This window comes from Peromyscus leucopus, chromosome 14, assembly GCF_004664715.2.
Source record: "Peromyscus leucopus breed LL Stock chromosome 14, UCI_PerLeu_2.1, whole genome shotgun sequence".
In the NCBI taxonomy this organism is placed as follows: Eukaryota; Metazoa; Chordata; class Mammalia; order Rodentia; family Cricetidae; genus Peromyscus; species Peromyscus leucopus.
This window is the reverse complement of record NC_051075.1, coordinates 78,452,974-78,478,241: the sequence shown is the minus strand read 5'-3', so window position 1 is coordinate 78,478,241 and position 25,268 is coordinate 78,452,974. Positions and strand designations below refer to the sequence as shown.

Genomic DNA, 25,268 nt, shown 5'->3' with positions numbered 1-25,268 from the left:
AGGTCACATCTGGGAAGCCATGTTGGCGAGACTTGATGGGTGTAACTTCTGACATCCCTAGGAGACAGTCTCACGGCGACTCTCTGCTCCTCTGGCTCTTACAACCTTTCTGCCCTCTTCTGCAATGATCCCTGGGTTTAGGAGTTGCTTTGTAAATGTATCCACTGTGACTGGGCTCCCCAGTTCTCCATTGTGACTGGTTGTGGTTTTCTGTATTGGCCTCTGTCTATTGCAAAGAGAAGTTTCCTTGATGAGAGGCGAGAACTACGCTTATTATAGCTGAAGATTTGGAGCTAGAAGCCTGGGATTTGAGAGAACATGGGACATTTGTCTTCCTGGGTCTGGATTGCCTCACTCAATATTATCTTTTCTAGTTCCGTTTGTCTTCAATGTTCATGATTTCATTTTTCTTTACAGCTAGATAGTGTTCCATAGTGTGTGTGACCATGTTTTCATTACCCATTCATTGGGTAAAGGACACTGAGGTTGTCCCATTTCCCAGAGATTGGCTCATCACCTACTGTTGTCACAGATTTCACAGGGGCTCAGTCTGTGTGTGTGTGTGTGTGTGTGTGTGTGTGTGTGTGTGTGTGTGTGTGTTCCTGCACATGCACATGTCTGTGGGTAGAGGTCAGAGGACCAACTTTGTGGGGATCACTGATCTCCTTCCACCCTGTGGGTCCCAGGAATCAAGGTTATCAGGCCATCAGGCTGGGTGGCAAGCCCCGACACTAGCTGACCCACCTCACTGGCCCTCTGAAGAATTCTATTTTTAAACCTTTAATTTCATGAATCTTAAGTAGTATTTAATGTGTCATTAGTTACATACAGTACATTTTTCACTTGAGGGGCTGTAGTTTTCGTCATTCGATGTTAAATTAAAAATTAAAAGGATCTTGTTAACTTTTTGAACATAGGGAATATAGTCCCAGTAACTGTTTTAACGTCTTCTGCTGATTCTCTTGTGGTGTAAACTGGAGGCTGGTTTTGACTCCTGGTCTCCTCACTGAGGGCTGTGCTTTCCTACCCACTTGTCTGAAAGCTTGGTTACCCTTGACCGGATGCCAGGCATTGTGATGTTGCCATTTGAGATGTTGGGTAGTTTGGCCTCCAATAAATGTTTTGTAGCTTTGTTCTGGGATGAAGTTAAATTATTTGTGAAGAGTTTGGTGTTTGTCTTGTTTAGATGATTTATTCGGCAGACATGGACGTATGCTCTGTCTACTGCCCTCTTTCTCTTCCCCCTTCCTTCTTCTTTTGGACTGAATTCAGGGCCTCTCACTTGCTAGACCAGAGCTCTGCATGAAGCCAAATCCCAAACATTCAGTGGAGGGCTTTATCTAGGTCTAGTAGTGGTGATCCCACCTCTGAGGCACAACTGTGTCATTTGGATCTGAGGATTTTCCCCAAGGCCCACATGTTCAATGCCCTCTCCCTGGCTGGTGGCACCAGTCTGGGGGAAGGTGATGGAAGCCTTAGCAAATGGGGCCCGGTTGATGGAAGGAAGTCGTCGTGGGCATGCTCAGGAGGGCACCCTGGGAACCTGCTCTCCCTCTCCTTTTCTCTGCTTCCTGGTTGCCATGATGTAAAGATCTTTTCTCTGCTATATGCTCCTTTGCCATGATGTTCTGATTCACCGTGGACCTAGAAATAATACTCCAGTGGTCATAGAATGAAGTTCCTGAAACCATGAGCCACAGTTTTAAATGCTTCTCCCCTTAAGCTATTTTTTTTCCCTCAGCCATTTTTTCACAATGACAGAAAGCTGCCGAACACAGTAACCTTCCTGATAATTCTATCCAATGTCTGAGAACGCCGAGGTTTTCTAGTCTAGCTCGTGAGAAACATTATCTCTTTGTCTGTTTGTGCACCAGGTACTTACTATTCCTCTAATCTTTTGGAAGCCTCTTTCCTGGCCCTGGATGCTTTCTTCCCCTGTGAGCACTGGTAAGTAGGCCGCGGGATTCCTGAGAGCTGTGGCTGTCTCCTTGGCCCTAACCATCTTCAAGCCTAAGGGAGCTCACTGGGCTCCACCCCAGTTCTCTGGCTGCCTGGGTCAGAACATTCATCTCTGGCAAACAAGATCTCTGGGAGAGGGATCACTGCTATGATCCTGTCTTTCCCTGTCACAGAATTCCCTATTTCATGTATCTCGTCTGTATATATTTTTTCTTTTCTAAAAAATTTTATTTTATGTGCATTGGTATTTTGCCTACATGTATGTCTGTGTGCGGGTGTCAGATTTTGGAGTTACAGACAGGTGTGAGCTGCCATGTGGGTGGTGGGAATTGAAGCTGGGTCCTTTGGAAGAGCAGTCAATGCTCTTAACCACTGAGTCACCTCTCCAGCCCCTTGTCTATATTTTTCTTATGTAGAATAATAATTCTGATCTCTGTCGTCCCCCTTTTTTTTTTTTTCCAGACAAGGTCTCACATATTCTGTCTTTGAACTTGAAGCAGCCAGGGAGGACCTTGAACTTTTCTGATCCTCTGCCTTCAGAAGGTTGGAATTATGGGACTGCAGGCCTGTGCCTCCAGGTCTGGTCACACAGTGCCATGGAGGAACCTCGACTTGGCGCATGCTCAGCAAACACTCCTGTGTAGGTCGTTGTTCCCATCTCTTTAGGAGTCTCTCCTGTTGTTCTTGTGATTTGAAAGGATACTACAAGTCCCTTTCTCACGTTGATTTCGAGAGAAAAGGAAACTTTGTTGCCTGTTGTCAGCTCCCCTTTCTCAAACAAGGCTTGTGTCTCTAGACCTGAAACCCCACTGTCAAAGCTGGTGTTAGGAAGCAGGCGTCAGCAAACTGCGCCCCACAAACCACTGGCTTCTGTAAATAAAGTTTTACTGGCCCAGAGCCACCATTTGTTTAGACATCATCTATGCGGATGCGGAATTCTCAAGATCTGAGTTAATCCTCCAGATTGCCTATGGAGATTACCCAGGGAAATGCTTGGGAACCTTTCCCTCACTCTGGACCAAGTCTATGCTGTGGCTTGAAGTTACTACTTTGTGTACATTTTGAGGTGCTGGGATGGGTTAGCTTGGAGTAGGGGTGGTTGTGTTGCTCTAAAAGCCCAGAAAGACACTGGCAAGTCCACACAGTTGACTGTGTGTCCTCATGGATGCCAGAGAAGATAGAGCCCGGCTGCCTCTGTCTAGGGGCCAAGAGCCAGTACCCAAGGCTGTGTCACCCATCTGCTGGTCACAAACCTTCTGTTTCCTAAAACATTAACCCTAATATCCCATCAGCAGCCACTAAAGAGTCGCAATGAACAGGGAAGTGGGCAAAGTGCTCCCTGGTGATCACTCAGAGTCCCTTCCCAAACTGTCTGAAATGCACAGGAGATTCTCTTATTCTTTTTACATCCAAGGAAACGGAGGAACAGAAACAACTTTATTAATTTACTTTGGGTCCCAGACTAGTGACCAAGCCCCATATGGAACCACTGTTTCAAGTTCAGAGGAAGCCTACAGAGGACACCTGGGTTCACTTTGTCTCAGGGGCCAAAGGCGTCCTAACAGGCAGTGTGGAAACAGATCTGGGATAAACAGGCACACTAAAGGTAGCTGGGGGAGGCACTACACACTGGCACAGGAGGGCAGGCACAAAGTTCTGATTTGGAGAGATTAAATACTTCAGAGGCAAGCAACCAGAGACTGGACTCAGGGACAGCAGTGGGAGGGTCTGGGCTGACGGGGCCAGCCAGAGAAGACACTCTCTCACGGGGGACATTTATGGGACAAAGGAAACATGGGTGATGTCAGGAAAGGAATTCAGTTGTCTGGTCACACTATTTTGGGTCTTTGTCCTACAAACAGGGCTCAGATTTTAGTTTTGGGTAGGGAGATCCTCTTGGCCTTTCTTTTGAAATTTTAAAAGCTGGGCATCATACACACGCAGTAACTAGTGAATACATTATATATGTGTATAGATTCCCTCGCAATGATACTGCTCTGATGAGGGTTCGCTCAACCTACTATACCGGGCCATTTTGCCTGCGTTTTAAAAACCAAGGCTAGATACACATAGGTATGTGTGCCTGTGTAACCCCAACCAAGTCATACCCCATTCCCAGCAGCCCAGAAGTCTCCAGGGACCCTTCCGTCGCTTCCTGCGCAGGAGTCGCCATTCGGCTGCTGTCTTTCCACCCAGCGTTTTGCCTCAGGCTCCACTCAGCTTCCGGCTTCCTAACCCCACCTGCCCCCCGTTGAACTACAAGCCCTCACTCTGTGGAAGCAACCCGGGGATCCACAAAGGGCTCCTCCTCTGCGGAGGCCTGGGGTTTGTCCTAAGGGATATTCTACATCAACCTTTGCAGGCGCGGAATCCACTAAAAGCGGCGCCCCGCCTGGAGACAACCGTCTACTCCGCACCAGGCCGACACCCTAACGATCAGTCGGGGAGCAGAATCTCAAAACAGTCGAGGCAGGGGACTGCGCATCCCCAGGGGCGCGTGCCCGCGGGGGAGCGCGCGTCCAGCGGGTCCCGGAGCCTTCCGGCAGGTGCCCCGCCCGCGCCTCGCGTGCGCACTCGGGCACAGGGCTCGGTGGCCCCACAGCTCGGACGCGACAACCAAGACCCAGCAGAGCGGCTCCTGGGGCCGCGCCAGGCAGCTGCCTGGCTAGACCACGAGGGTCGGTCCGGAGGCCCGGGAGTAGAGCCGAACCCCGGGATCCCGGGCACACACGGCGCGCCTCGGCGCCCCGCCCGGGCTCCTCTGCGCGTGCGCCACCCGCAATCTCGGTTTCGCACTCGGCACCCCGCCCCACACCGTTCCTACGGCGAACCGCAAGGCCCAAAGAGCCGCGGGCCGAGGGCGGGGCGTCGCGCTGAGGTCAGCGCGGCGGCGGTCGGCCCCGCGGTGGTTGGCTGCGCGGCGCTGGCCGCGCCCTGGTTGGCTTGCGGGTCGCGGGCTGGGCGGCCGGCCGGGCTGAGGTCGGGGCTCGGGCGCCGGCCGGGTTTCTGCTGCGCTCGGCTCCGCCGCGGTCCAGGTCGGCGTCGGCGCGCGCGAGGGCGCGGCCAGGCGACTGAGGGCGGGGACGGCGTGCGGGCGTGCGGGCGGCGCCTAGGGGAGGAGACCGGCCCATGGACCCGCGGGGCCCGGTGCCCCAGACTCGGTGCCGCCGGGACGGAGCCCAAGATGTCGGCCTAGGCCCGGCTGCGACGACAAGGACTTTGCGGCTACTGGACGCCGGGGCGCGCGGCCGCTGGGCCGGGGAGTGCTGGCCCTGACGCCGGGGGCGCACGGGCGGCGAGAGGCCGGCGCGTGGAGAGCGGGCCGCGCGGCACCATGTCGGCCAAGGTGCGGCTCAAGAAGCTGGAGCAGCTGCTCCTGGACGGGCCGTGGCGCAACGAGAGCGCCCTGAGCGTGGAGACGCTGCTGGACGTGCTGGTGTGCCTCTACACCGAGTGCAGCCACTCGGCGCTGCGCCGCGACAAGTATGTGGCGGAGTTCCTCGAGTGGGGTGAGTAAGGTGCCGCTCGCCCCTCCGCGCTTCTCGCTCCTCGTACCCGCGCCGGGCCTCCCTGGTCCTGCGCTCCGGAGCCACATCCTCCGTTCGCACTCCCCCCACTCCCGGCCATCGCCCTGGCCGCTTCCTAGACCCACCCTCCGAGTCTGGATATCATTTCCTGCAGCGCTCCCTGGGACATCCGCCCTGCCTCCGCCCGGGACTGGCCTTTGGGGTCCAGAATCGGGCCTGGAGTTACCCCTCCAGCCCTAGCCTCTGCCGGGTGGGAGGGCAGCCCCCGTGTCTTTTGCATCTCCTCAGCTCCCGCCCCCGCCGGGTGGGCCTTCCGAGGGCATCGCGTCCCACAGCCCAGCTCCGAGAGCTCCACCCAGGTGACAGCCTGTCCACATCCCCTCGATGTCCAGGGCCTGAGCATCCCCTTCCCTTTAGCACCTCCAAGCGAATTTTAACGTTAAAAGCTTTATTTCAAGTACACCATTCGAGAGCAAGTAGATATCCCCCCCACACCCCCGAATTATAATCGTGTCAGACTCTGGTGATATTGGGGCGGGGGCGGGGAAGCTGGAACTGTCACTTAAAAACTTTTCTTCATCTGACCTTGGTATTGGGTTCATTTAGGGATCGAATGCAGTAATCATGGGGCCAATAACCTATTGTGCTTCATTAGGACAAATAAATACGCGATTAAGTCCTTTATTGATAGGAGTTCCCAAGACAGGTTAGAGTGGAAGGTGAAACCCTTGCTTCAAACCTCCCTACGGTCATTTCCCCTCCAGACCCTCAGTTCCTTCGCAAGGCCTGACCGAGTGGGAGGAAGTGAGGCTTAGGTACAGGTCAAACTCTGTCCATCTTGCCCTCGGGTTGCTCTCGTCATTGGGCTAGGACTGTGCAGTTTGAACCAGTCATTTCTAATCTTCGGGACTGATAAAGCTGATATTTACATGCGGAGGCCTCCTCCTCTCACAGTGGTTCCCAGCATCTAGAATTCTGTTGAGGACCTAAAGTGCAGTGATCTTTAGAAGGGCTTCTGCCTGGTTGCTTTTGAGTGTGACGTTGCTGCTGCGTGTGCCTTAGAGTAGCTGGAGGAGGGACCCTGCCTCAGGACACTCTGGCGCTTTGTTGTGTGTGGGGCCCCTGCTCTTGGTTACAAAGAGGGCTGAGCCCTTAGTTGAGAGGACTGGCTTTCCGGGGACCTTTATCAGTGACATGATTTCCAGTCGGATAATTAACTGACTTCAGAGTTGCTTTGAAAGTGAGGTCTTTAGTGCATGCTGCAATCTGAGACTTCTCAATATTGTATTTGTCATTCTTTTCTGAGCACTGGATCTGGAAATCCGGACAATTCCAGAGTCAGGTTCAGCTGGGTGCATAGCATGTGAGTAATGAGAGGAGACGGCACAGGGAAGGGCTGGTTTACTGATGAGGTGTGGTCCAGGTGTCCTCTGGCCCAGGACGTGCACAGTGCCTGGTGGGGATGGGCCGGAAGGCTGGGTGCTCACTGCTGGGTACTCCAGACATCCCGGGAGGAAGCTCTTCTCAGCATGTGAAGAGGGCAGATTTTGTAAGGTCTGACCTTTCCAAATCTAAACAGAAACTGTGTGCTATAATGTAAGCATGGTTACAAAATTGTGTTTTGGCCCTTGGAAATTGTGATTACAAATAAATTATCCTCTTGGCTCAATTCCTGCAGCGGTGTAAGCTTTTAATTAAGAGCAAACCGGATGGCACACCCTTAATCCCAGCATTTGGGAGGCAGAGGCAGGAAGATGAGGACCTGAAGGTCAAGCCTCAGCTACATTATGCGTTTGAAGCCAGCATGGGCTACCTGAGAGAGACTGTTCTATAAACAACAACAAACACCAAATTAGAGAACAGAATGGCCTATTAAATACAAGGTAGAATTTTATTGAAATAGTACATAGTTTAGAGTGCCATGTACTTCTATGTATATTCCTGTGTGCACTGTTGTAACATTGGTGTGTCGCCAGTACACACATGTGCAGTCATTGTTTCGGTGTTGGTGACAAGACAAAGAACAGCCTTCCTAACAAGACTGTTCTAGAATTCTAGTAGGTACCTAACTTAACAGTGGAGAGGCTTCAGTTCAGGAAGCATACGGCTTGTTGAGATTTGGGGTTCCTCATTCTGCCTGTTTTGAAGTCTGATAACATTGACAGTGCAGAGGGCCAGTCTCTCTCCCCACCACACAAGTCTATCTAGTGACAAGTAGATAGGATTCTTGAGACTTGGGACAGGAAACAGCTGACTTAGCCCTTAAGAAACTTAAGGGAAGCCGGGCCGTGGTGGCACAGACCTTTAATCCCAGCACTCGGGAGGCAGAGCCAGGCGGATCTCTCTGAGTTTGAGGCCAGCCTGGTCTACAGAGTGAGATCCAGGACAGCCACCAAAAGTACAAAGAGAAACCCTGTCTCGAAAAAACCAAAAACCAACCAAACAAAACAACAACAACAAAAAGAAACTTAAGGGAAACCTTTGAGGAAGTTTGGGAAATGAAAGTAATAAAAGTTTTTAAAATTTGAAGATTATTCCTGACTCTCCATGACCACTGTGTTTGTGTTGGACGAATCGCTGCAGCTTTCACTGTGGGAGTTCGTCTTTACTTTTCCTCTGATTATGTTTATCGTTTGATTGGTTTCCTCTATGAAATTCCGGACGGTAATTAAAGGTTGGAAATACTGTGCTTTGTATGTGTTTCTTTAGACTATTTCTTAAAATTGTAAATTAGGAGCTGTTTGAAGACAGCATATGAAACACTTGAGTTTCCACTGGTACATAGTAACAAATACAAACACCCCAGTGTGCTGTCTTTTCTCTTCACTATATAAAGTGTGTTTTCACGTGCTGAGTATTTTTTCAGTTTAGAGTGGTGTTTGAAAGAGCTGTTGTTTGGAATCCCAGCTTGCCCCACACCCATGCGTCTGTGTAGTTTGTAGACCAGGAGAAAGGTGCCATGGCTTCTCAATTCCCTGTTGGGCATCTTCTCTTGCTGTGTGCTGTCTCTTAATACATAGAACTAATCTTTTTATCCTTCTGGTTGGTTAATTCCTTATAGTTTTTCCTTTTTTCTTCTGCTTTTTTTTCCTTTTGGTTTTCAAGACAGGGTTTCTCTGTGTAGACCAGGCTGGCCTTGAACTCTGAGATCCACCTGCCTCTGCCTCTTGAGTGCTGGGATTAAAGGCGTGCGCCACTACACCCAGCAAGCAGTTTTTCATGTATTCAAATACCTACCCCCTCCCATTTTTAATGTATGGGTGTTGGGCACGCATGCATGTATGTGCACCACATATATACAGTTCCCTCAGAGGTCAGAAGAGGGTGTCAAAACCCCTGGGACTGGAGTTAGAGACAGTTGTGAGCTGCCCTATGAGTACTGGAAGTTAAACTGTAGTCCTCCAGAAGAGCAGCCAGTGCTCTTAACCTTTGAGTCATCTTTCAAACCCCTTTAAAAGAACCAAAAAACAAAACAACAACAACAAAACAAAACAAAACAAAAAACAACAAAACCCCAAGAAAAAACAAAAAAACAAAGCACTTTTTTAAATCTTGTGGCACACAGGGGTGTGCACTGTGGTGCGTGTGTGGAGGTCAGAGGGCATCTAGCAGGTGTCCGCTCACTCCAGCAGGAGAGTCCTGGGGATGGACTCAGGTAGTCAAGCTTCAAGGCAGCACTTTTGCTTAAAGCCACTTCACCCATCCCACTCGGTGGCTTCCTCATCAGCAGTGTGACCAGTGTCTCCCTCCACGCCTTCATTGAGCTGTGTGAGGATGCCCAGCCCAGTGTGACCAGGCAGCAGCCACCACAGGAAATAAGACCTGATGGTGCAAAGCATCTCAGAATACCTGGTAACTTAAGATTTCTCTGAATAAGATGGAATATAGCTAGTCTTTCTCTGTCCTGTCAGCCAGCTCCCAATCAACAACTCTTTATTAGCTATGAAAGCTAGGCCTTAGCTTGGTTTGTTCCACTAGCTCTTTTAACTTAAATTAACCTGTTTATATTAATCTATGTTTTGCCTCATGGCTTTTTACCTTTCTTTCATTCTGTTTGTCCGACACCCTCCATGTCCTACGTCCTCTCTCTCTGCCTGGAAGTTCCACCTATACCTCCTGCCTAGCTATTGGCCATTCAGCTTTTTATTGCACCAATCACAGCAGTACATTTTCACACAGTGTACAAATATCCCACAATAGTGGAACATGAAAAAAAATTTTTTTTTCCAAGACAAGATTTCTCTGTGTAGCCCTGGCTGGCCTGGAACTCACTTTGTAGACCAGGCTGGCCTCGAACTCAGAGGTCCACCTGCCCCTGTCTCCCGAGTGCTGGGATTAAAGACTTGCATCCCCACTGCCTGGCTAAAATTGTAATGTTTCTGTCTTTTTGTTTGTTTCTCCCAGTGAAAATATTTTTTTTTTAAATAAGAGACTTAAGAAACATCTTCTAGTAAGATCCAAATTGGAAGGAAATGCTGGAATTGCATGATAAAAAAACAGGCTAGCATAATTTCAGTTTTGTAAATAGCTCCTTGAAGTGCGTATTGGCTGAGTTCAAGGCGTGGGATAGGATGGTGGAAACAGTTAATCATTAACAGGCAGTCCTGCTTTGTCCTCCTCACCACTTCACGGACAGTGGGGCTGTAAAGTGAGCAGGCAGTCGTGTCTGTGTTAAATCTTCAAACACACAGAACTGGAGGTGAAGAGCGTTCTCAGTCAGGACACCACTGTGGGAGCCACCGACTTGGAAGTTGATGTTGCGTGGGAAATTGCTTTTCAGCTCAGTACTCAAGTGCAAGTTAGGGAACTGAGCCTACATTGCAGGGCTAGCAGGCAGGGCCTCTCCTGCCTCCTGCTTCTGGTCAGCCCCCTGTTGGGGACCCAGGTGCCTAAGTTGCCTATCTGGACATCGCCTGTGAGTGGGCAAGACTACTTCTTCCAAATAACGGGCTAAGAAGTTCCAGGAGAAAGTATGCTGGGCAGTGGTGGTGCATGACTTTAATCCCAGCACGCAGGAGGCGGAGGCAGGAAGATCTCTCTGAGTTCAAGACCAGCCTGGTCTAGAGTGAGTTCCAAGACAGCCAGAGCTATACAGAGAAACTTGTCTTGAAGAAAGAGGAGAGAGTATTTTTAAATTTTTATTTATTTTGTGAATGTGTATATGTGCCACCGTGTGTGGTCAGAGGACAGCTTGGGGTGAGCTCTCTCCTTCCACTGCTGGATTCTGGGGATCAACTCAGGTTACCGGGCTTCCTGGGGGAGCGCCGGTGCCTGCCGAGCCGCCTCACTGACCCCAGAAAGCGCTTTTGAGACTGATAACATTAATAGGTTCTTGTTATATGAGACTGAACACAGGCTTTACCTTTATTTTTTTGAAAGAATTAAAAACTGGATAGGAATTTGGCTTAGTTGGTAGAGTATTTGCCTAGCCTGTACAAAATCCTGGCTTCAGTCTCTAGTACTGTATATAAACTTGGTGCACTGGTGCCTCCCTGCAAGCTAGTGCTAAGGAGGTAGAGGAAGGAAGGTCAGAATTCAAGGTCATCCTTGGCTACATATCAAGCTCAAGGTCAGCCAGGGCTACATGAGACCATGGGCCAAAAAAGAAAAACTTGTAAACACTAAAAAGCATAACCACGTAGTCATATCTGAGCCTGTGACAAGACACACCTTGGGTCCTTTTCCACTTTGATGTTTTATTATTTACTTATTTTTTAAAAGGTTATTTTGTGTGTGGATGGATGGGTACACCTGTGCCACAGTGCCTGTGTGGAAGTTAAAAGATGGTGTGTCAATCTGGGCTCTCTTCCTCCCTCAAATGCGCCCTGGGGATTACATATAAGATCATCAGGCTTGGTGGCAAAGCACCTTTACCTACCCTCTGAGCCATCTTGCTGGCCCTTGCTTATTTCTAACTTTTATTTATTTACTCTGAGAGACAGGGTTTTATGTAATCCAGCTGGCCAGGAGTTCTGTGTAGCCAAGGATGACTTTGGACTCTTAACCTCTCCGGTGCTGGGTAACAGACATGGGCCACCATGCCCAGTTCTTACTGGATTCCTAGGGTACTGTATAACAACAGGATCTCAGGAAGTGTGCGTTGGATCTCATTCATGCCTGTCCTTACTGATGAAGATCGAGATAACCATGCTCCTCAGTAGTAAGTGTGATGTACTTAGGACGATTCTCTTTCCTTTTTGGGTAGGGACTGTAGTCCCTTCACAGTAATATTTTTCACAATTTGTTTGGATTTAAAAATCTACCAGAAAAAGCTGGGCAGGGTGGTGCACGCCTTAAATCCTAGCGTTCTGGAGGCAGAGCCAGGTGGATCTCTGAGTTTGAGGCCAGCCTAGTCTACAGAGCTAGATCCAGGATAGCCAACAAACAAACTACCAGAAAAACCTTGTATGTGCAAACAGAATAGATACTACCTATGAGGTATAGGTCATTCCTTTAAGTTTGACATACACTCCTTCCATGACAGGGTTTCTCTGTGTAGTTTTGGTGCCTGTCCTGGAACTCGCTCTGTAGACCGGGCTGGCCTCGAACTCACAGAGATCTGTCTGGCTCTGCCTCCCGAGTGCTGGGATTAAAGGCGTTCGCCACCACTGCCCAGCTAAAATTAATCTTTTAAAAGTCTTTTTTAGGGGCTGGAGAGATGGCTCAGAGGTTAAGAGCACTGGCTGATCTTCCAAAGGTCCTGAGTTCAATTCCCTGCACCATATGATAGCTCACACCTACCTATAGCTGTAATACCATGGGGTCTGATGCCCTCTTCTGGTGTACAGAAGGCATATCACCATACACATAAAATACGTAAATAAATGAATTTAAAATTCTTTTTAATGTGCTCTTTGACCAGCAAGATGGCTTACTGGTGCCACTGTCCAGCTAAGTTTGACTTTAAACAGTCTGCGTTGACAGTTAGGTTTTGGTTGATTTCATTGGTTGGTGGTTGATTTCATTGGTTGTTTTTAGATGAATGTTGTCCAAAAAGATTATAGGGAACTTTGGATCTTTTTTTTTTTTTTTCTGTTCTTAGGAAGGTGTTAGAAATTCAGAAATTTTGAGTTATTTCATTCAAATTCTGCTCTGCACTGGAGCCTCGTTGGAGAAGTTGTGACACTTCTCCCTCAAGGGTGATTTCTAACGTCATCGAACCCATGATTCCTGTAGTCTCCAGAATGGGAATTTTGAGACACTGGGGCCTGCTCCATCCCATGCTCCTCTCCCTTGAGTAAACCAGTTGTAAACATTCCCTCTAATTCTGAGTCAGTGTCTAGCCCTGCCTGACTCTCTCAGGACCACAGTCATCCTTGGGCCTCCTGGTTGCTCGTTGGTTTTTGACTTTTTCTTTGGGTTCCCCTTGGCACTGGTCTGGATAAAGTTCTTGACCCTGGACGTAAGTGGGTGCTCTTCCCTGCATTCAGGGCCTCCGTAGGACCCTAAGTGGGTGCTATTTCTTCCCAGCGTTCTGCTATCCATTTCGTTACGATTTCTTCTAGAAGCTTCATTTCGTTATTTTTCCTAGAAGCTCATGCAGTGCTTCAGGATGTTGCCTTATAACATTGTCTGAAACCCAGGCCAGTGTGAGAGTTTAAAAGAGACTCAAGAAGATCCGTGGAATCCTAGTCTTAGAAGTTAAGGTTAACATTTCTGTTAAAAACACCTGAGAGTAATTTTCTTTATATTAAATTTTCCTTTATTAGTGTGGTACATTCACATAAAGCCAAGTAGAGCTATGGAATTCGAACATAATCCAGCAAGCTCCTTGGCTACCTCTGCCTCGGATTCTTTTGTCTCCTCTTTCTGCTTATCAGTTGGAATCACACTACACTGCCAGCCGAGGAGAGGAGAACTGGGAGACATAAAGCCAAGGCTGTGTCCACTGTCACAGAAAACTGGGATATCGTGGTCCAGGCTGGTAGGACACCTTGTTCTTAGAAGTGACCAGGGGCTGGAGAGATGGCTCAGTGGCTAAGAGCACAGCTTCTCTTCCAGAGGACCTGGGTTCAGTTCCAAGCATCCAAGGTGGCCGATAACCACCTGTAGGTCTAGTTGCAGAGGATCTGATGTCCTCTTCTGGCCTCTGAGGGTACCACCACGTGTGTGATATGCAAATACTCATGCAGACAAAATACCTGTACACATTAAAAAAAAAAGTGTGGGGCTTTGGGCCGCTCCTACTTACAGCTCACCTGTCAGCAGTGGCCAGCCCTTCCAGGTCTCAGGCAGCAGGTGGGGGTTACTATGGAAACCCTTGGCTGTCTGTGGCCACTTATTCAGCATCCCTGGTTCACTTCCTCCCACACAGCAGGCTTGTGTGGTCCTCCCACTTCCCTTTGGGCATCACCGGCCTCTTCCAGTGTCTCCTCACTCCTGCATCCGTGTCCTCCACTGCCCTGGAGACAGACTTTTCTGTCTCTCTCCGAACACTGCTTTGTAATTTGGCTTAGGTTGCTCTTCAGTGTTGCCATTCTTATCAATAAGTGAACCTGTCACAGCTAACCCATAAAGAGGACGGTTAATTTGGGTGTCCTTACTAAGACAGGGGAGATTTTTATGTGATTGGAGTGAATTATTTGCCTTTAGCTTGAGTTTCAGTGAACAGACCTGAATTTCATACTAGGTTTTTATTTTATTTTATTTTATTTACTAGAAACAGGATTCCACTATGCAGTCCTGGCTGTCCCTGAGCTGGCTGTGGAGACCAGGCTGGTCTTGAACTCACAGAGCTCCTCCTGCCTCTGCCTCCTGAGTGCTGGGACTAAAGGCGTGGGCCCCCATGCCTGGCTTCATACTAGGTTTGTAAGTGGAACATGAGTGTAGTCACATGCAGTCTGTTATTGTTGTTTTCTCTAGAGCCTTCCAGGGTTTCTGCTTCATTGTGGGATGTTCTGTAGGTTACAGCTGAGCTGCTGTCCATAGATCCTTTTCATCTTTATTGGACTCTTTCTCTTTCTGGGGTGGAGGTGGGGGTGGGGGGAGGTTTGAGATTGGCGTGGAACTTGGGGCCTCTGCCCGGGCTGGCCTCAGCCTCGCCCTCTCCTGTGCTTGCCTCCTGAGTGCTGTGTCTGCCACACCTGGCTGTCGTGGGGACTGCTTTGTTTCTCTCCTCCGTCATTTCAGTCCCTTCTGGATTCATCACAGGTAAATGTTTGAGGCCTGATCTGCCTAAAAATGCCCTTCCCCTCCCGACTGGGATCCCAGTTTGCCTGGATGTTGGGTGCTAGGTTGGAAAGGATTTCCCTGAGCAGTTTGAAGAATTCTGTTGCTTGTAATGAGAAGTCTGGGACCACTGAGGTTCTGTGGCCTTCATGTGATGTTTGGATCTGGAGGCTTTTGGAATGTGTAGTTTTGTCGTGTGCTGTCTGGTGGGAACCTTGGATCCTGAGATTCTGAGTGATTGCTAGTCGGCGGCTCTCTGTTTCCGGGTGACTCTGGGTAACTAGGTCCCTGGCTTTCTGTTTCTGGATTCTGCATTACGTGCTTCTTGAGCTGTGGGTACTCAAGACAGGAGACTCCTGAGTGGAAGGAGGTTCAGCTGCATCTTGTAGTCCTTACAGAGTATTTCCCTGGTGCCAGCTTTCATGTCTAGGTGTTCGTGTGCTTTAGTATTTCTTTTATAGCATCTTGTGTTTGTTTTATGAAGGCAATATCTTTTAAACATTTTTATGTTTTTATTGACTTATGCACACATATTTGTGTTGCACAGACATTTTCTTTTTTCATTCTTGTTTCTCTGCATGGTATAGGTGTGTGTGTGTGTGTGTGTGTGTGTGTGTGTGTGTGTGTATGCCTGTGTGTGTGGGGGTGTGCATATGTGAGCACGCTCCTGTGTAGAGGCCACAGGTAAACATAGGGTGTCTCTTTCTATTGTTCTCTACCTTATTTTTTGAAACAGTGTCTTTACTGAACCTGGAACTCACAGACTGCTAGACTAGCTGGCTAGTGAGCTCTAGGGTTATACCTGTGTCCACTCCCCTGGTGCTGGGGTTAAGGACTGTGTCATGCCAGTTTTTACATGGGTGCTGGGATCTGAACGCAGATCCGCCATGCTTGCACAGCCTGCACTCTACCCACTGAGCCCTCTCCATCCCCCCTTCCCTCCCCCCTCCTCCCTTCCCTTCCTCCCTCCCTCTCTTCCTAAGGGAGGGTCTCACTGTGTTACCCAGGCTGCCCATGGATTGGTATCCTCCCCTATAGCTCTGGGGTCACATTCTCCCTAGTTTCAGGAGTTGTCTCTGAGTTTCTGTTTTCCTGTCCTTGCTTTGGTCTGTGGGAAGGCTCTTTTCCCACATCTGGTGGTTTGGACTGTCTTTCTGTACTCGAATATTTGACTGGAACTCTGTATCACTGGCAAACTTGAAGCCTTGTCTCATCTTTAAGAGATAGGATGTGGGGGCTGGAGAGATGCTCAATATATAGAGCACTTCTTGTTCTTCTAGAGGACTCCAGTTTGGTTCCCAGCATCTGCCTAGGGTAACTCATAAGTGCCTGTAACTCCAGCTCCAAGGGATCTGACGTTCTTTTCTGGCCTATTTGGACACCTGTACACTTTGTGGCATGTACTCATACAGACACATGTAAACACTCCCCTTCCCCCCAGGGTTTCTCTGTATAACGACCCTGGCTGTTCTGAAACTTTGTAGACCAAGCTGGCCTTGAATTTACAGAGATCCTGCTTCTGCCTCCCCAAGTACTGGGATTAAAGGCTTGTGCCACCATACCCAACCCACTAAACATCTGAAAGAAAGAAAAAGACAGACAGACAGATAGCTGATAAGGCCCTGTCAGTGTGATTGGCAGTGCCAGAACTTAGTAATTTGGTAACATACTTTTCTCTTGGTCTTGAGAGTTTCCTCAGTGAGAAGCTTGTATGGCCTCCTCAGTTTGTCTCTCAGGCTCTGTCCCTGTGAAGCTTGCATGTTCTGATTGGGGTGGAGTCTTCTAACTGTAGGTAAAAGTTGTGCTGTGTTTTGTGGTTGTGGACTGGGGCCATGGAGTCCTTGTGCTTACTCTTTCCTTCGATTTGGATAGATTGCTGCTTCCGTTTTTTTATGCTCATTCATTTTCTTGAAAGGGACCCAGGTTGAGTAAGAGGAGAGAATGGAAGTGAGGGGTCAGACCTGCACTGAGGACAGAGATGGGCTAAAGAGGGATGAAGGGTGGAGGGACACCAGGCGGTGGTGTTGAAAGTCTGAAGGGTGCCTGACAGTTCCTGTTTCCAAGAAGGGGCTCCGTGTCAAGGGTGCCGTTTGTGGCACAGCAGCCGTGTGTATAAACTGTCTTGAGATGACATGGAGCTGAGTTTGTCTAGTGCCTGAGCTGCTGCTGTGTAGGAAGAAATCACTTGGAAATAAACAAGAGGGTAACAAGAAAATTCTCATCACTAGAACCTTTTTAAAAACAAAAACAGCTGGGCAGTGGTGGCGCACGCCTTTAATCCCAGCACTCGGGAGGCAGAGGCAGGCGGGTCTCTGTGAGTTCGAGGCCAGCCTTGGCTACCAAGTGAGTTCCAGGAAAGGTGCAAAGCTACACAGAGAAACTGTGTCTCGGGAAAAAACAAAAACAAAAGCAAAAAAAAAAAAAAAAAAAAACCATAAAAACAGCCTGGGTGGCGGCGGCACACGCCTTTAATCCTAGCACTCAGGAGGCAGAGGCAGGCAGGTCTCTGGGTTCAAGGCCAGCCTGGTCTACAGAGTGAGATCCAGGACAGCAAGGACTAAACAGAAAAATTCTGTCTTGAAAAACAACAACCACCAAAAAAAAAAAAAAAAAAAAAAAAAACAAAGAGGAGGGGAGGGGGAGGAGAAACCCAAAGGTCAGCAGTCTCCCTTACCTACAGCCACTGTTTGCAAGGCTGTTGCTCTGCTGCACGTCACCCTTGACAGTACAAGAAGGGAGTTGACACAGTTGACCCTGCCATTCTGTTTGAGAAATGAAATCTGCAAGCTGAGTGTATTTAGTATATACCACACCTTTAGTCCAAAGACCATTTTGTGTTGATTGTTTGCTATTGAGAAAGGTGCTGATTTCATAACTGGTGGATAGCTAGCAGTCCTTAAAGTAATTTCCTTTTATTTTATTTTTTAGACAGGGTCTCACTGTGTAGCCTTTGCTGGCCTGAAACTCACCATATAGTTCCGGCTGCCTCTACTACAAACATCTGCCTGCTTCGGCCTCCCAGTGCTAGGATTTAAGAGCCACCATGCCCTCCTTAAAGCTCAGTCACACATGGATGTTTTTTAACCCAAAGTGTTTGAAGTCAGGTTGTTGAAGTCTTTTAAGTATATGAAGAAAGCAGCTTTCTGGTGTACATTTACAATCCGTGTCGAGGAAACGTGGAAATGCGCTGTGTAATCTGTAGGTGGGTGTTGCTGGGAGGGGGCTGGTTCAGCTTTTTCTGGTTAGTTAAGGCATCGGGGAGAGCATTGGATTGTAAATATAGACGGTGTTTGAGAGATTTCTCAAACCAGGCACCAGAATAATTTTATATGACCAAAATGATAAACCCAGATACATTCCCTTCATAATAAATATTTCTTTTTTTTTTTTTTTTAAGAAAGCAAGGTTTATGTTCATGAAGTTTAGATAGCCCTTGTGAAATATTTTAAGAGGATTTTCAATTAAAACTGGAAGTCTGTTATAATAAATAAGAGAAATTTAAATTGAGTTATATAGGTGATTGTTTATTTTAGTGGAAAAAGTTTCTTCCTTTTCTTCATGAGTGTGTGTGTAGGTTGTGTGTGTGTTTGAAATAGGGTCTCTTGTGCACCTAGGCTGCCCTACAAAGATCCTGCCTCAGCTTCCCCAGTGCTGGGATTACAGGCTGTGTCACTTGTAATGCCTGGATCCTTAGTAACAGGTTTTCTGTTTTGTTTTGTTTTTTAAGGTATAGCTGTGCACGCCTTATCTGTTTAAATTTTATAATTCAACTCGGTGAGGTGCCTTGGTGGATGAAGTGCACAGGGGCCTGAGTTGGTATGCTAGCACCCTCCCTCCTCCCCCTCTCCCTTCCTCCGAAGCTGGGTGGGGTGGTTCACATCTCTAATTGCAGAGCTGGGAGATGGAAATCGGAGGATTGGGAGGCTGGTGTGGGGACACCTGATGGCTAGCTAGCCAAGCCAGATTGTTGAGCCCCAGGTTGTAAGAGACCCCTGCCTCGGGAAATAAAGTGGAGAGGGAGCATGTGAGGTGTGACACCTGACCCCTGGCTGCCACTTGCTCACACGTGGGGTTCATGCACCTGGTTATACATTGCGCGCGCGCGCGCGCGCGCACACACACACAAGCATACACCAGAAAACCCAAACAACCCCGAGTGTACAGCTCAGTGGTGTCTTAGTTGTGCCCCTGCAGAGCGTCTCTGCCTCACAGGGAAATTCTGCATGAGCCCACGCCCCCAGCTGGTGTCCTGTCACCTCAGCTCCAAGGTCACTGACCTTACACGTTTGCTATGCTATATGTAGTCATCCCCGCACCCAGGCCTTACTCTGTCTCAGGCTATTAAACTCATGGTGAACCTCCTGCCTCATCCACCCCAGTACAAGGTGAGCTAACCAGCCCGGCTTGCCTAGCTCTTTCACTGGCGTGTTTTCAGGGTTCCTCCCATAATCTTCCTTCCTCTCCATCATACAGTGAGTCTACAGTTTATCTATTCATCAACTGATGGACATTTGGGTTTCTATTGGGTTCTATTGACTATTAGGAGTAATATTATTATAATACTAGTATACAGTTCTTGTGGACATGTGTTTCTGTTTCTCTTGGGTTGTGGGCTGGCAGCTCTGTTTTTGGTGTTTTGAGGAACGACCAGATTGTTCTCCGCGGCAGTTGCCAGCAGCACAGGCCTGCCCCAGTCCATATCCTCCTGTGTGCGTGTCTGACTCTGTTCTGCTATTGGCAAGGGCAGGTCCTCACTCTTGACTTGATGTGCATCTCATCAGTGGCTCGTGATGTTGAACACCTTTTCCTCTGTCTGTTGACAGTCTGTCTGTCTCTTGTTTTGTTTTGTTTTTTTCGAGACAAGGTTTCTCCGTGTAGTTTTGGAGCCTGTCCTGGAGCTCGCTCTGTAGACCAGGCTGGCCTTGAACTCACACAGATCCACCTGCCTCTGCCTCCGGTGTGCGCTACCACCGCCTAGCCTGTCTCTTTTTTTAATAATCAGATTCTTTGCGTATTTAAAACTGAGTCAATTTTCTTTTCATTTTTGAGTCATTTATAGGATACATCACATATCAAACACATCTCAGTCTCTGGAGCTGCAATCTGCCGTCTCCATGGTATCTTTTGAAGCACAATGGTTAATTTTGATGAAGTCCAGTTTATTTTTTCTTTAGTTGCTTCTGATTTCTTCACAGCTAAGAAGTCATTGCCAAATCTAAGGTCATCTGTTCTTGCTTCTCTCTCCTCCCCCTTCTTTCCTCCCCTCCCCCTTCTCCTCTCCTCCCCCTTCTTTCTTCTCTCCTCCCCCTTCTTTCTTCTCCTCTCCCCCTTCTCCTTCTCCCCCATTCTTCCCTTTCCTTGGTTGGTTAGTTTGTTTTCAGGCATGGTCTCCTTATGTAGCTCCAGCTGGCTGTGAACTCAATTCTGCACCAGCCTTCTTTTGTTGTTTTTGAGACAGGGTCTCTCTGTGTAGCCATGGTTGTCCTGAAACTTACTTTGTAAACCAGGCTGGCCTCGAACTCAGAGAAAGATCCACCTGCCTCTGCTTCCTGAGTGCTGGGACTCAAGTTGTACACCACCACACCTGCCCTATACACCACCCTTCTGAGGATGGAACTGCACACCTACACCACTGTGCTCAGTGTCTCTTGTGAACTCACAATCCTGTGTCATCCTGCTGCAGCTGGAGTGAGACCTGACAACTATGCCCAGACTGCTGTTTGTTTGTTTGTTTGTTTTTAAGACAAGTATAGTTTTAGCATTTAGATTTGGGTCTTTGATTAAATTTTTTTTTTTTTTTTTTTTTTTTTTTTTTTTTTTTTGGTTTTTCGAGACAGGGTTTCTCTGTGTAGTTTTGCGCCTTTCCTGGAGCTCACTTGGTAGCCCAGGCTGGCCTCGAACTCACAGAGATCCGCCTGGCTCTGCCTCCCGAGTGCTGGGATTAAAGGCGTGCGCCACCACCGCCCGGCTTTGATTAAATTTTTATATGTTGGTTCGTTTGCGTGTAAATATCCAATTCAACCATTTGTTGAAGAATCTAGTTTCCTCCTTTGGATGACTGTGGGTGTTTTGAATGCAGAGCACTCCCATGTTCTCATGTGTTTGAATATTTGGTCCTCAGCTAGTGCCGATGTTTTTGGAGGTTGTAGAGTCTCAAGGAGCTGGTCCCTTTTTTCCCCCCGGCTGCCTCTGGGTGCAATGTAACTAGCCACCCGCTCTGCCATGGTGACTGTATCCTCTCAAACTGCAGGTCAGAAGAAATCCTTCCTCCCATGAGACCTTTCAGGTGTTGTGCCCAGCCATGGGGAAAGGTAAATCATTTGTAAATGTGTGGGTTTATTTAGACATTTCAGTTATCCCTTTGTTCTTTACACCAGTTATCACGGTGTCTTGATGATTACTGTTGCTATATGGTCAGGTGTTGAGTACTCCAGCTTTGTTCTTTCTAAGATGGTTTTGGCTACTGGGGGTTCCCTAGGTTCCCTGTGCATTTTCTGTTCACTTTGTTACTGCTGAGAGCCTCATAGGGACTGGGATAGACCGCATTGTCTGCCAGGAGTACTGCTGCCCTAAGGGTGGTGAGGTCCTCTCTTCATGAGCACCCATCCTCCTGGTCACGTAGATTGGCAGTATTCTGTGTTCTTTTCTGTATAGCAAAACATATAATGTAAAACCTGTCATTCTAACTATTAAATGTTCAATTCAGCGATTTTTTTTTGCAATCCAAGATTTCTTTCCCACATCATTGTAAATGGAAATTGTTTTCTCAACATCATTTTTAATTGTTCATTGGAAATATATCAAAAGACAGTTTCTTTGTGTATATTGATCCTGAGTCCTACAAATTGCTGAATGAATTCCCTTATTCAAGTAGTTTTTGTGGTGCTGGAGTTGGAATGTAGGGTTTTTTTTTTTTTTTCAGTTTTTAGAATTTATTTTACGGAGTTGTGAAATAGAGGCAGAGGCAGGGGGATCTATGTTCAAAGCCAGTATGATCTACACAGTGAGACCCTGTCTCAAAAAACAAACCAAAAGGCCAGATGTGACAGCACACATTTTAAGTTCCAGCACTCAGGAGGCAGAGGTAGGTGGATCTCTGTGAGTTTGAGGCCAGTCTAGTCTACGTAGTGAGTTCCAGGACAGCCAAGTCTAAATCAAGAGACCCTGTCTCAAGCAACAATTAAAAATTATAATTAAAAAAATTTGATTTTTATGTGTATGAGTGTTTTGCCTGCATACATAATGTACCATGTGCATGCAGTGCTCATGGAGACCAGAAGAGGGCATCAGATCACCCAGGACAGGAGCTGCAGACAGTTATGAGCTGCTGTTTGGGTGCTGGGAACTGAACCCTGGTCCTTTGGAAGAGCAATTTGTGCTTTTAACTACCAAGCCGTCTTTCTAGTCCTCAGTTGTAGCTGGAAGTTTTCCTATCCTGACCACTCACACCCCATCCTGGCAGCTGCTCCCAGTTTACCACACAGAGATTTAATATTATTTACAAATGCTCGGCTGATGACTCAGGCTTGTTAATAGCTAACTCTTACATTTAAATTGACCCATATTTCTAGTTATGCTTTGCCACATGGCTCAGGGCTTGTCACCTCATTTTTCTATGTCCTGCTTGCTCAGCAGCTGCTGGTGTCTCCTTCTCTCCACCCCCCTTCATCCTGGTATCCTCGGTTTGATTGTCCCACCTAACTATATCCTGCCTTGGTATAGGCAAATCAGCTTCTTTATTAACCAGTGAGAGTAATACATACTCACCGTGTACAGGAGGATTATTCCATAGCACCCGGTGCTAAGAATTTTAAATCTGTAAAACGAGGCTGGGTTTGCTGGCACAAGCTCTGGGCCAGCTTGGTCTGTGTAGTGTAGTGAGACCTTCGTTGAGAAACAAAGCAAAACAACACACACACACACAAACCCCAACTACCCCAAATTAAATATAGAGGAGCCGGGTGGTGGCGTACGCCTTTAATCCCAGCACTCAGGAGGCAGAGGCAGGTGGATCTCTGTGAGTTGGAGGCCAGCCTGGTCTACAGAGTGAGTTCCAGGACAGCCAAGGCTACACAAGGAAACTCTGTCTTGAAAAACTATAATAATAAAAACAACAACGACAGCAACAGTAATACATTTTTAAAGTAATTGTAGCTGAGTGTGGCTGAGGCATGAGTTTGAGGCCATGGTAAGACTTCCCCTAAAGACGAAGCAAAACAAAACTGAGGTGATTGTAAGTAGAAGTGACCTTGAGTAGAGCAAGGGTAATGTCCGTCGTCTGTCCGCTTGTACCGTTACTGCCGTTTACTCCTGATCTGGCTCTTCAGTTTGGGTTTAGCGATGAAGAGCACAGTGGCCAGAGCTAGTGTCTCTGATTCAGTCTGCCGTGTTGTTAGTAGGTTTGTTTGCTGTTGCTGTTTTCTGTGCTCTTCAGACCTTTCTCACTTCCTCTTCCCTAGTAGATTTCACAGATGATCCAGTCACCAGTTTGTGGTTTAGACTACCTTGTACTAAGCATCAACAGTATTGGAGCAGAGGTCACGGAAACTTAGGCAAGTACTGTTGTCGAAAGGATTGTTTATTTGTTTATTTTTGTGTTGAGAGGAGAATGGGGACTTGCTTTGTTGCCCAGGCTGGTCTTGAACTTGGAGATGAAAGTGATCTTTCTATCTCAACCTTCCAAAGCTGGGACTATAGTTACCTGTTGATCTGCCTACCTTTACTTACGTGTGCATGTGTGCATGTGTGTGTGTGGGGTACTCGCGTGCCTTGGTGTGCATGTGAAAATCAGAGGGCAAGAAGCCAGAGCTGATTCCCCTTTGACCATCAGGTCATGGGAACTTTTTTTTTTTTTTTTAAGATTTATTTATTTATTATGTATACAGTGTTCTGCCTGCAGATTTCATTATAGATGGTTGCGAGCCACCATGTGGTTGCTGGGAATTGAACTCAGGACCTCTGGAAGAGCAGCCAGTGCTCTTAACCTCTGAGCCATTGCTCCAGCCCTCATGGGAACTCTTAACTCAGGTCCTCAGGCTAAGTGACAGGTCCCTTTACCACGGAGCCATCTTGCTGACCCCGCTTTATTTTTTAAATTATGAAAATAATGTGAACTCATGGCTACATAAACTTAAATAGTGCAAAATAAAATATATTCCATAAAAAGCATCTCTTTCCTTACTTGTATCTTTTTTTACCTTTTAGATTTTAAACAGTTTCTCTTAGAGTTAAATATTATGTTTAAGTGTTTTAAATATTAAAATATATTCATTGTCTTTTGAGTTGTGAGCCTAGCCTTTACTGGCTGAGCCATCTCTCCAGCCCGTTAAAATCCCTTTCTGTTCATAGTCAAGACTTCTGTGAGAAGCTGATGCTGGTGTGTGGTGGTGTGTATATTGAGAGGATTTGGTTTTTGCCTGTGAATGCCTTTGTTGTGTTATCGTGCATTGTGCTGTTGACTCGTTCACTCCAGAATCAAACACGAAGTGCCATTTTATGTTCTGATGATGTAGTGAGCCTGTTAGGTTTATGCTTTGTTTGAAGACTAGGACTTAAAATTTATTGCACTATTATTTAAAAACTTTTATTTTGTGTGTGGTTGTTGCCTGTGTGTACCTGGTGCCTGCAGAAGCCGGAGTGCATCCGACCCCACAGAACTGGTGTTACACAGTTATGAATGTCCATGTGGGTGCCGAGGACCAAGCTCAAGGCCCTGAAGAGCTGCAGGTGCTCTTAACCACCAGACCATCTCTCCAGCCTGGTTTATCTGTGTGTTTGTGTGTGTGTGTGTTGCACACATGCCACAGTTCTTTTCTTCCTTCCTTCGTGGTTCTGGCCATCAAAGGACAAGTTTGTCTGGGGGCTGAGCCATCTCTCCAATCCTGATTTTGGGGGGGGGGGGGATTTTCCTCCTTTTTTTTTTTTTAAATTTGAGACAGGATCTCACTATGTAGTCCTGGCCATCCTGGAGCTCGGTAGTTGACCAGGCTTGCCTCTGCCTCTGGAATGGTGGAGTTAAAAAGCTGATTTTGATTAATAATTTTCTCTTAGAAACATCATCCACTTTCTCAGTAATTTCTGGTTTATTAACATGAATTGTCTAAGAATTACTAAATTTGATCTTTATACCTTTTCATTTTTATTTGAGTTAGAGGACTTAATTAGTTTATGACATTTATGTTGTGTGACTACAGTGATTCAGGGATGGAGATGTTGGGAAGGTGCTCTACCACAGACTGTATCCTTAGCTGTGACGTCTTTATGTTGGTTTAAAGAATCGAAAACCAGGCCGGGTGGTGGTGGCACAGGCCTTTAATACCAGCACTCCAGAGGCAGAGCCAGGCGGATCTCTGTGAGTTCGAGGCCAACCTGGTCTGCAAGTGAGATCCAGGAAAGGCACCAAAGCTACACAGAGAAACCCTGTCTCAAAAAACCAAAAAAAAAAAAAAAAAAAAAAGAATTACAAACCAGTGACAAACTTTTCTGGCTGAGTCATCCATTATAAGCCCTTGTCCTGTGAACGCGTCCAGTGAGAGTGCAGGCCCATGGACGTCCTTGAGCAGGTGAGTGGACGTGGGCTGTGGTTCGAGTGTGATGTGGACTGCCCCTCCCCTG

General features: G+C 47.5%; 1 protein-coding gene and 1 long non-coding RNA gene across 3 annotated transcripts in view; both read left to right on the top strand.

Annotated features, from left to right (window-relative positions):
- The first annotated feature begins 848 nt into the window (after positions 1 to 848).
- On the top strand, positions 849 to 2,853 carry LOC119089027. The gene is made up of 2 exons (XR_005092871.1): positions 849 to 1,947; positions 2,422 to 2,853. It is a non-coding gene; the product is annotated as an uncharacterized LOC119089027 (long non-coding RNA).
- Positions 2,854 to 4,836: 1,983 nt separating this feature from the next.
- The window catches only part of Cdc42bpb (CDC42 binding protein kinase beta), a 100,016-nt gene continuing 79,584 nt past the window's right edge, over positions 4,837 to 25,268 (top strand). Inside the window, exon 1 of one of the 2 annotated variants that reach the window (XM_028883768.1) lies at positions 4,837 to 5,468. In XM_028883768.1, coding sequence (XP_028739601.1) covers positions 5,294 to 5,468 — 175 coding nt within the window. In that variant the 5' untranslated portion in view covers positions 4,837 to 5,293. The remainder of the gene's footprint in view (positions 5,469 to 25,268) is intronic. The other variant, XM_028883766.2, reaches the window with a different exon arrangement.